At 38.5% G+C, this 11,973-nt stretch overlaps 1 protein-coding gene across 2 annotated transcripts in view; it reads left to right on the forward strand.

Moving 5' to 3' along the window:
• The window catches only part of LOC106810187 (E3 ubiquitin-protein ligase UBR3-like), a 28,135-nt gene extending 16,384 nt beyond the window's left edge, over window positions 1–11,751 (forward strand). For both annotated transcript variants that reach the window (XM_014813471.1, XM_014813479.1), the window contains exons 18-21: window positions 2,025–2,207; window positions 8,932–9,141; window positions 9,428–9,567; window positions 9,798–11,751. In XM_014813471.1, coding sequence (XP_014668957.1) covers window positions 2,025–2,207; window positions 8,932–9,141; window positions 9,428–9,567; window positions 9,798–9,915 — 651 coding nt within the window. In that variant the 3' untranslated portion in view covers window positions 9,916–11,751. The remainder of the gene's footprint in view (window positions 1–2,024; window positions 2,208–8,931; window positions 9,142–9,427; window positions 9,568–9,797) is intronic.
• The last annotated feature ends 222 nt before the right edge of the window (window positions 11,752–11,973 follow it).

Below are 11,973 nucleotides of genomic sequence, written 5' to 3' on the forward strand. Positions count from 1 at the left end.
GCAAGTGAGCCATTCTTGTGAAATATTGACAGAAACGTGCATTCAAATGTGAATTTTGAAGTCAAAGCGATTTCGGCCACTTTTTCACTAAATTTAACATATTTTTAGTCATTATATCAAAACCTAGTGTGGAGCAATTTTGCATGTATTGTGAAATATAATGTACCTGATATTACATACCTACCATGGGATACTAGCTAATACCAAAAAATTAAACCTAAAACCTAAAATGTTCAAAATCTAAGTTTTGTTCAAAATTAGGGGGTATGGTTGAACTTTGCCAAGATATGTGCCACAAACAACCACCATATTACAAAGTAATGATATATTCCAATGCAGTGGGTCCTTGTGAAGTTTTTGATGGGTAATATGTTACTCTGGGAGTTTTCATTTGTGAATTATTGACAGAAACGTGCAATGTGAATTTTGAAGTCAAAGCGATTTCGGCCACTTTTTCACTAAATTTAACATATTTTTAGTCATTATATCAAAAGCATGTATTGTGAAATATAATGTACCTGATATTACATACCTACCATGGGATACTAGCTAATACCAAAAAATTAAACCTAAAACCTAAAATGTTCAAAATCTATGTTTTGTTCGCAACTATCAAAATTAGGGGGTATGGTTGAACTTTGCCAAGATATGTGCCACAAACAACCACCATATTACAAAGTAATGATATATTCCAATGCAGTGGGTCCTTGTGAAGTTTTTGATGGGTAATATGTTACTCTGGGAGTTTTCATTTGTGAATTATTGACAGAAACGTGCAATGTGAATTTTGAAGTCAAAGCGATTTCTGCCACTTTTTCACTAAAGTTAACATATTTTTGGTCATTATATCAAAATTTTGACAAATAACCCCACAAATGTTTTATATTGCTATTACTATATTAGTTGGCATCCAGTAGGCAAATTATTGGCACTATGTAGTCCTTAACAAAATATTTATTTCAATTTTACCAAATATCACATATTTTGGCAAAGCGAAGAAGCGGTATTATACTATTTCGAGTGATAACACAGAGATGGCCGAGAGTTATACACTGCTATCACATTTTTTTCGTATCTAGGGACATATATCTTGCTAAAAATCACAATGAGCCTTACTCCATCTGTATGGTACCGACCAACCCCCTTGGCTCATAGCCTATATGGGAGAGGTTTGAACGTCCTATTTTGGAGCACGCCAGTCGACCTACTTTCGAGCCACGTCTACTTTTTGGCAAAAATGGAAATGGCCATAAGTCAGTTCAGGTACAACGAATTTTGCTCATTTCTGGTTTGTGAATGAATGAGGACTGGCCCCCAAAACATATCACACGGGTTTTGATTTTTTTTTAATTATGCAAATTAGGTAGATTTTAGCAATTTCACTATGCATTTCAGTGTCTGCCTACGGTCAACTCAAGAACCGTTTGACCCAAATGTTTCAAATTGCATACAGTTGTTACTCCTATTGGAGAGGTTTGAACGTCATATTTTGGAGCATGCCAGTCGACCTATTTTAGAGCCACGTCCACTTTTTGGCAAAAATGAAAATGGCCTAGATTCATTCGATTTTGTTAAATTTTGGTATATGACTGTGTAAGGCTAGCCCCAAAACAGTTGTTACTCTTATGGGAGAGATGACAACGTCCTATTACGTTTATTTCATCTAACTGGTTAACAACTCTACAATCATACCTATATATATATATATATATACGTGTAATATTCTGTTTTAGATTCTTCGTTACAGTAATTTTACTGGAATTGTTAGGGTTAGGGAGTAGGCGTAGGTGACTCCCTAGACTCGTTAGTGGAGTAGGCGAGGTACGGTCCGGCATATTAGATAGTACCAGGGTACGTTCCGATATATCGAATCGTACCCAGGGTACCCTGCGATAGTACCCTGGGGGACATGGACCCTCTCAGCTTAACTACCAGCTTATTATCAATGGCTGTCAGTCATGTCAGTGGTGTTTCGTCTTAATGTTGCATCGTATACTAGTTTATTTGTTTGCTAACCACCGCAGAACGCAGAGGAGGAGTTTGTATGCCTGGCCGTGTACCTAGGTCTGTGCACTCAGTCAAGTGTTGACGTAGATGTGAGTTGCATGTCTATGATGCAGTGGACGTATAACAAACCACCATACACAATAAGGAATTGGTGCCATCAGTTCAACTCCTTTGTTAACAAGAATCCAAGCGCAGGAAAGGTATGTTGGAGTGTAGAACGTTTTCTGACAATTACCATGCAGTGCAAGTTAATGTGCTTCTGAATTATTCTGTTCAATATAATTGGTAATGGTATTAATATGGGTGTAATAGCATCTAGGTTTCATAGCTTATTATGTTTTTATTTATTACTCGTTGCTGCTGGTGCATGTAACAAATGAAGTAAATAAGTAGATATACTTCCAAATGATTGAGCTGCGTATAAAGGTAGCATAGTAATTGAATGGTGTTATACTACTTGTCATGGAATCTATGTACCAGAAATTGTCTTGTCTTATTTCTTAATTTTCTTTACCATTTTTTCTCAGAAAACCATCAAACCAGACCTGATGCATAACAGTGTACTTAATATTTATAAGCTCCTTATAAATTATTTGTAATTGAGTTGAGTACCTTTGCCTGGTGTTGATATAGCATGTTATCTGCAGGCATGAGAATTTTCCGCTAATTCGTGGATTTTCGATTTTGGTTTTCATTATAGTCGTTCTTGAGATTGATGCAAAAAACTAATAAAAAGCTTCGGGGGGTAATACGGAATTTTTTGGTCAAAATGTAGCTCGCCTTGACATCGTCAAGATGAGCTATTGCCATGGGGTGTCGTCCGTCGTACGTCCGTTCGTCCGTCAACATTTGGCTACGGTCAACAATAACTCAAGAACCGTTTGATTCACATGTTTCAAATTGCATATAGTTGTTACTCCTACGGGAGAGGTTTGAACGTCCTATTTTGGAGCACGCCAGTCGACCTACTTTCGAGCCACGTCCACTTTTTGGCTAAAATGGAAATGGCCATAAGTCAGTTCAGGTTCAACAGATTTTGCTCATTTCTGGTATGTGAAGGAATGAGGACTGGCCCCAAAACATATCACACAGGTTTTTATTTTTATTATGCAAATTAGGTAGATTTTGGAAATTTCACTATGCATTTCAGTGTCTGCCTACGGTCAACTAAACTCAAGAACCGTTTGACCCAAATGTTTCAAATTGCATACAGTTGTTACTCCTATTAGGCTATGAGCCAGACCCCCCAAATTGACCAGTTGGTACCATACAGATGGAGTAAGGCTCATTGTGATTTTTAGCAAGATATATATCCCTAGATATGAAAAAAATGTGATAGCAGTGTATAACTCTCGGCCATCTCTGTGTTATCACTCGAAATAGTGCTTTGCCTTCTTCGCTTCGCCAAAATATGTGATATTTGGTAAAATGAAATTAAATATTTTGTTAAGACTACATAGTGCCAATAATTTGCCTACTGGATGGCAACTAATATAGTAATACGCAATATAAAACATTTGTGGGGTTATTTGTCAAAAATTTTGATATAATGACCAAAAATATGTTAACTTTAGTGAAAAAAGTGGCAGAAATCGCTTTGACTTTGACTTTCGACTACCCCCTAATTTTGATATTTGGGAACAAAACTTAGATTTTGAACATTTTAGGTTTTAGGTTTAATTTTTGGTATTAGCTAGTATCCCATGGTAGGTATGTAACATCAGGTACATTATATTTCACAATACATGCAAAATTGCTCCACACTAGGTTTATCATAATTATGTTATCATTAAATGATCTCCCGATTAAATACGCCTTGTTAATTTATACATTGTTAGTACCCAGTCAATTTTTAACACGCCTTGTTATATTATACATTTTATTACCAGTTAATTTTTAACACAATTGAACAGATTACAGGCATTGAAATTAAACACATACTAACTAATGCTTACGTCTGAAAAAACATCACGAAAGTGTCCTTTTAGATGCCCGCAGATATTTGCTCAGAATCCGTATTCTTGCTCCTCGTTCAGATGAATCATCTTCTGCGGAGGCTGTCGTGTCTGACCCGTCAGACAATGGCTGATTGTCGCAGACAGCAAGTTTACCATGTCTGTACATTTTCAGTCCACTGCAATGCAGACACAATTTGGTAGCTTGCAGCTCCTGGAACAATTACAGGCCAACAAATCCAGAAGAGCCTGAGGTGCTGGCTGTCCACTCATCCAGTCCACAGCCAGAGTTGTTTCATCCTGATCATCCCATTTCCATCCCTTTCCAACTGGGCTGGGCGTCATTGTGTGCCTCTGAAGGCTTCGTTTCCAAATTGCTGCCTGGTAATTGGCTCGCTGTACGTGTTTTCGGAAGCAGTCATTGCATGGAGGCAATTGGGGCCTCTCAATCTCCCCCTTCTGCCACAGAATAGATGGTATCGAAGGCTATTAAGTTCCTTTGTACCAAACCTGGATGCATATAGGAGGCATGTGATTATTCTCCAGCTTATCCATAAGCTCATCGCGCCACATTCCATTCTTGTCCCAACTCGGCGAAGTTTCTTGGACCTCGTTTGCTAGACCTAAGCATTTTTAGCGCTCCTAGTTTGCCTTTGCCTGCAAATGTGCTGACAGTGTTGCAACCTGTGTAAGCATGCATCCTATAAATCCATGACAAACATCTGCCGCCACTGAAGCTGCAATTTTGGTAATGTCAATGATTCGTTTCCGATCTTTGTGCACATTTCTGGAACAATGGTTGATTGAATTGAGTATGAAACGCCAACGCCATGTCGATAATACGTCGGTGTCATCGGAGCTGATTACAACTGCTGGATATCCAGTCTGTGCAGCATGAGCAGCGTGAAGTAAAGAGTCGACCATCTGCTTCCTCGTGTGTACTTTGCGAAGCTCAAGCACCTCCTCGGTCCTTCCGTGGTGATTTCTGTAACACTGTGTTCAGTTGTACAAATAAGACCTTTCATTCAGACGCTTTGGTGTAATCTGGTTTCCTCCATTCGCTCACCAGAAATGAAATGAGGTAGACTTATTCCAACATGGCAAGAAGCTTCCCATTGCCTACAATTTGCTACTGCGGATGTTCTGAAGCTTCAGGCCAAGTTCCTCTCCTCTGGCGAGCCTTTCACAGTTCTTGATGGATGTATCTTTGTAGGTGTCGAAGACGATGTCGATCCTGTCACTAGTGCTGCCATCATTCCAGTGCCATGCACAAACAAACTGGGCAATTTCCTCAAAGTTGACTTGATCCCCCCCCTTTCACCTTCTGGATTATGCTCATTCCATCTATTATGGTTGCAGAATGATCAGGAAGTTTGTCAAGCTGGGCGCATTCTTTTGTAGATAACTAGCAAGAGCAGCCTTGTTGTTTTACAGTGAAGACCTTCTGGGGTTGCCAGTGCCATGGTAATAGACAAGCAGGATTGGATAGTACATCAGCCATTTGCCAGATTTCGTCCCTGTGCCATCCACAATGATGCAACCAAACAATGCTCTGTCACCTTAAGAATCACGGATCTTGCCACTCATCGGACTTTTTTCTTCTTGCATAAATTGCTGAAGTCTTCAGTTTGTTCATTTTCATGGATCATGAAAGCGTTTGTTGGTGGGTCCGTCTCGAGCCTCTCAGCCTTTGAAGTCAGTGTAGCATTTAACTCCAATGTCTCTGCATTCTTCAATCCGAGCAGATATCTTTGGGGGCTTTTTTGCTGTCGAGATACTGATAAGTCTTAACTTAACTTAACTTAACTTAAACTCTTAACTTTAATGATCTGATTATTAAGTTAATAATTCTATTAAAAGTTAAATGATACATTTTTCCTGGGGCATCCTCATCTTTCCTCACACGCCGTCTTGTGGCAGGTCAGCATGTGGAACATTTGATCCATCTTCATGTACCATTTCCTCATCTGACCAAGAAAGGCCTCCTGTGTTCTGCAGTAATGTATAGCACTTGACTGCCTTCTGATTTCAGACTAAACCTTGTTGTGCCTCCTGGAGTCTGTGTGCCTTGTCACAGTGACTTCAGTCGTTTGGTTAACGGAATGCGTCCAAATGTATTGTGACAGGAGGTTGAACAGAGAACAAACCACTCAAGAAAGCCTGCGTACACAGCTCGGATGATTGGCTGCCAGATTGGTCATCTCAGTAATCAAAATCTGTCGTATGCAAAACACCAGGGGATCATGTGTGGATAGCAAAGAGATGCAAGACCCAATTTCCTTCTTGAGCAGCACGCAGCAGGGCAAGCAAGACGTTTTCAACTATGTCCACATAAAGCATCCAAAAGGCTGAGAGTCTCCGTTGTCATGGCGAAGATAGTCTAAGAATTCGTTCCAGGTGGTGACTAACTCCGTGTAATTTGGCGTTTGCCAGAAGACTGTCAAATTTCTGTTGTCACAAATGTTCGACCAAAATCACTCACCTTCGTTCTACACAGGACGTTATGTTTGTGCTTTTCTTCTGGTTTTTTGTTTCAACCCATGGAATGAATGCCTTCCATGCTAGCTCATGAATGCTTCATACACAAACTTGTGCACATACACTGCTCGGTTGTAGCATTCTTCCAGAAAAACACACTGGCAGTGAGCTTCTTGTGAAATATGACAGAAAGCGTGCCAATGTGAATTTTGAAGTCAAAGCAATTTCGGCCATCTTTTCACTAAATGTAACATATTTTTAGTCATTATATCAAAAGCATGTATTGTGAAATATAATGTACCTGATATTACATACCTACCATGGGATACTAGCTAATACCAAAAAAATTAAACGCTAAAACCTAAAAGTTCAAAATCTATGTTTTGTTCCCAAATATCAAATTAGGGGGTATGGTTGAACTTGCCAAGATATGTGCCACAAACAACCACCATATTACAAAGTAATGATATATTCCAATGCAGTGGGTCCTTGTGAAGTTTTTTGATGGGTAATATGTTACTCTGGGAGTTTTTATTTCGTGAATTATTACAGAAACGTGCAATGTGAATTTTGAAGTCAAAGCCGATTTCGGCGCCATTTTTCACTAAATTTAACATATTTTTAGTCATTATATCAAAAATAATTTTGACAAATAACCCCACAAAATGTTTTATATTGCTATTACTATATTAGTTGGCATTCAGTAGGCAAATTATTGGCACTATGTAGTCCTCTACAAAATATTTATTTCAATTTACCAAATATCACATATTTTGGCACAGCGAAGAAGCGGTTTATACTATTTCGAGTGATAACACAGAGATGGCGAGATTATACACTGCTCATCACATTTTTTTCGTATCTAGGGACATATATCTTGCTAAAAATCACAATGAGCCTTACTCCATCTGTATGGTACGACCAACCCCTTGGCTCATAGCCTATATGGGCAGAGGTTTGAACGTCCTATTTGGAGCACGCCAGTCGACTACTTCGAGCACGTCTACTTTTTGGCAAAAATGGAAATGGCCATAAGTCAGTTCAGGGTACAACGAATTTTGCTCATTTCTGGTTTGTGAATGAATGAGGACTGGCCCCCAAAACATATCACACCGTGTTGTGATTTTTTTTTTAATTATGCAAATTAGGTAGATTTTAGCAATTTCACTATGCATTTCAGTGTCTGCTACGGTCAACTCAAGAACCGTTTGACCCAAAATGTTTCAAATTGCATACAGTTGTTACTCCTATTGAGAGGTTTGAACGTCATATTTTGGAGCATGCCAGTCGACCTATTTTAGAGCCACGTCCACTTTTTGGCAAAAATGAAAATGGCCTAGATTTCATTCGATTTTAAATTTTGGTATATGACTGTGTAAGGCTAGCCCCAAAACAGTTGTTACTCTTATTGGAGAGATGACAACGTCCTATTACGTTTATTTCATCTAACTGTGTTAACAACTCTACAATCATACCTATATATATATATATATATACGTGTAATATTCTGTTTTAGATTCTTCGTTACAGTAATTTTACTGGAATATTTTATTGTTTTTATTTGCGCGATATTCGAAAACCAAAATGGCGATCATTTAGGTGTAGCATCATTTCTCGTCAAGATTTCAGACTTTCAGTTCTGAAACATTTTATTTTCGCCAAAACTTATGCATATAACATTATCAAGAGTATATAATGGGAGATATGCTATATACTCTTGCTTTCTATATCCCCCCCCTCCCCCTTCTATCACACCCAAGATGTGCTACAGTGTCATTGACACTTTCATTAATTTAAACTTCATAAAAAGTCAGGAAAAGTACGTCAAATTTCACACAGAAGTAACAGAACTCCAGATAAATATCGTGGTGTATCTATGTAATGTAAATTATGGCATGCCACAACCACACAAAACACAAAAACCGCCACATAAAACATTGAAATTTTTATAGAAAATGACAAGACTTTGAATTGTTAGTCACGAAATTGCGTCTTTTACTAAGAACAGAATGGATGGATTCTGGGAATTTTCCCAGAATGCATGGAAATGGCCTATCTGCCTTCTAATTTCAAAATTTCCTGGGGGCCATTCCTCAGATCCCCTAGCAGGACAGTGTGCTACGCACACTGTTATCGTGAGTGGTGGTGTATCTATGTAATGTAAATTATGGCATGCCACAACCACACAAAACACAAAAACCGCCACATAAAACATTGAAATTTTTATAGAAAATGACAAGACTTTGAATTGTTAGTCACGAAATTGGTCTTTTACTAAGAACAGAATGGATGGATTCTGGGAATTTTTCCCAGAATGCATGGAAATGGCCTATCTGCCCTTCTAAATTTCAAAATTTCCTGGGGGGCCATTCCCTCAGACTCCCCTAGCAGGACAGTGTGCTACGCACACTGTTATCGTGACTCCGATAAATTGAAATATTTTCTCCAAAAACATCTCAACCTGTTCTCATGCCTGTATCTGTCTGTGTAGAGCCTGATGCTGCGCAGGTTTGCCTGGTGCCTCCCTGCATTATTGCGCCTGCCAAACGAGTACGACAAGATCTTCACCTACTATCGCACGAAGCAGTGCTACAAGTGTAGCTCGGTGCCGAAAGAGCCCGCCGTGTGTCTCATATGTGGCATGTTCGTCTGCATGAGGGACAAGTGTTGCAAGCAGCAATCTGCAATGGAGTGTGTCCAGGTGAGCCAACTCATGTGTGAACCACCGTACTTCACGAGTATAACTATATATATATATATATATAACAGAATATTATATATGATAAAATCAGGGGACCATCAAGAGGGCAATGAAATGTAGCATTTAGTTTGGTTACATGTATTAAACGTCGTCGTGAAAATAATGCTAAAAATAGTGTTTTTCTGCCCGAGTGTGTTTTAGTTCTCGGCCATGTTATGTACAGAGGAATTTGTTAACCTACAGAAACGAAATTTAAGTAAGGCACTATGTTGCACGTTTTTCACAGCACTCTGTAGACTGTGGAGCAGGCACTGGTGTGTTCCTTGCGATCAACTCTTCTCTAGTCATTGTGATCAGTGGTGCTCGTGCTGGCATCTGGGGATCAGTGTACCTGGATAGCTTTGGTGAAGAGGACAGAGACTTGAGGTATGTTTTATACAGAGGAGAAAGCTCAATATTAAGTAAGAGTGTTTGTGGCTGGTCACACACCTGCTATAATTGTATGTTTACAACTTGGACCATTGTTCTAGTGCAAAAGTGATCTTTATGTCAAATAAAATTAAAGCTACGATAGTTACTGTTAATTTGTGATGGGCTTGATCAATAGTCGATGCTGTTGGTGTATGAATGTGATTTATTGAATGATTATTTGTCAGACGAGGCAAGCCACTCTATCTGAGTGATGTAAGGTACAGACTCCTAGAGCAACAGTGGATCAACCACAGCTTCGATCGAACTGTGAAGAAGTGGATCTGGCACAGGGACAACCTTTGAAATCCATGCACGTGACCACATTGCTTGCATCCATGTCGGAGATCAGGACAGAGCACAGTATCGATGAACTGATACAATTTTAGTGAAAATGTAAACATGTAAAGTTGTTAATGTACAGCCATTAAAAGGTTTGTGTGATGCTAGAGCAAGAGCAATTTTTCGTTCACTGTGCAGTGTCAACAATTTTCTTACATTAATCCATCGTCACAGTAAATAATACTCTTCCAAACTATCTAAATAACCTGGTCACGTAATAGTGGTGTGATGCAAAATATTACTAGGATGTTAAAATGATATAGTTACACTTTGTTTTCACTATAGATGGCGTGGTTGTCATCTATCACAGCATACGGTTCAATTATTCTTACCCTTCATGAAGAAAGTTATCTGGAAATATATCATTATCCCGTTGATGACGTTATGTATATTATAATACATGCATAATGTATATTGTAGTGTTTGCTAGATGTCTTTCATAGTGAAAGATTCTCTTATAAGCACAAGTTAATCTACTTGTCTCCATCTAGTTCCACAGTTTTCTGTAATGGAAACAGTGACACTGGCAGTAACAAAAATGGAAAGACATTCATTGTATCAGCGATTTCCCACTCAGCATTATGGGAATTAATACCGTCAGTTTTATTAAAAAGACTTAGTAGACTTACTGAATTTACTGGAGGAGTAAGTAGAATGTGGCGTTTCCGATTCAACATTATCAATAGATACTGTTTTTCCTATCACAGCATGTGCTGAAATGATCGGCTTGGGTTGCGTCGTTTTTTCATCCGCATATGTATAGAGTGTATTCACGTTACTGCTTAATCCCACATAACGTTATCGCATGTACATAGACGACCCACTGAAGTGTCATTGGGAGAAGGATGTTTACTATATGCGCGTACTATGCACTGCATATGACAATTATGTTTAATATTATTGTCCACCTTCCGAAATAGTGTGATGTGATATTTATAATATACAGAGCAGGATAACTATCATTTTTGCCGTTTTTGTTTTAACTATGATGACTGTTGTTCTTTGAAAGAAGTATGGAAATGGAAGTAGCTGATGAGTTTCTCTGCAGATATCCTGCACACGGTTGAATTTGTAATCGTTGCTATTCTGGAGTAAATTTAAAATGCGTTAGGAAATGATAGGCAGGGGTGTGTTGTACAGGCGCACCTACGTTTTATTCTTATAGATGGTACGAATTAAAGATGAAATTACTATAACTGGTCTAACGGTCAACGGTCAATTTCAAAACCAGTGGCGTGGCGTTTACCGTAATACTCTTATCAGATCACACAGAAGTGCTCTTTTGTATATTAGATGGAGATGGGACTCCTTTCTTTCTCAGTCCAACGCAATTTTATATAAGACGACGAGAATTTTTAGCCAGTACCTTATAGCACTCATAATCGTGTTCCTATAAAATGGAATTCAACGATAGGTGTTTGTGACGTTGCTGATTGCTTTTTTCACCTTCTGAACACGCCGAGATTACAGTTGTCGTGGGTGTTTGCTGTGCTAACCGGCGTGTGATATTTCTGTATGTTCATCGAGTGCATGTGAACATCCACATAGCCTAAAGATTAGAGAAAGGAAGAGGGAGCGATACGTTGCACATTGGTGTATATATTCACGTGATGCGATGGGTTTTATTCTGGAATGAGCTAGTGTAATAGTGGGAATAATTGCAGTACAGTTCCTCAATTCTTGTGACACCCTATTTTATAGGTGGCAATCGTGAAGTAAAATTTTCTGTAGATGTGACGTGATCACGTAATTTCAGTCTGAGATACGTAAATATCAATTATATATTGTTTTAAACATCAATATAGATTTGATAACTTACTTATCATATTCGCGCGGGAAATAAGCATCAGATGGAAAACGTCAAAACAAAAATGCCACCCTGCAGCATTTAAATGGCAACCAAGTTCTCATTATTCCGATTTCACTCACAAGCGTTAATATACCACTTGCCAGTTATTATAACTTAATAAGCTATAATTTATTATAATTACCTATATATATATATATATATATATATATATA

Source organism: Priapulus caudatus, unplaced genomic scaffold (assembly GCF_000485595.1).
Source record: "Priapulus caudatus unplaced genomic scaffold, Priapulus_caudatus-5.0.1 Scaffold16, whole genome shotgun sequence".
NCBI lineage: Eukaryota > Metazoa > Priapulida > Priapulimorpha > Priapulimorphida > Priapulidae > Priapulus > Priapulus caudatus.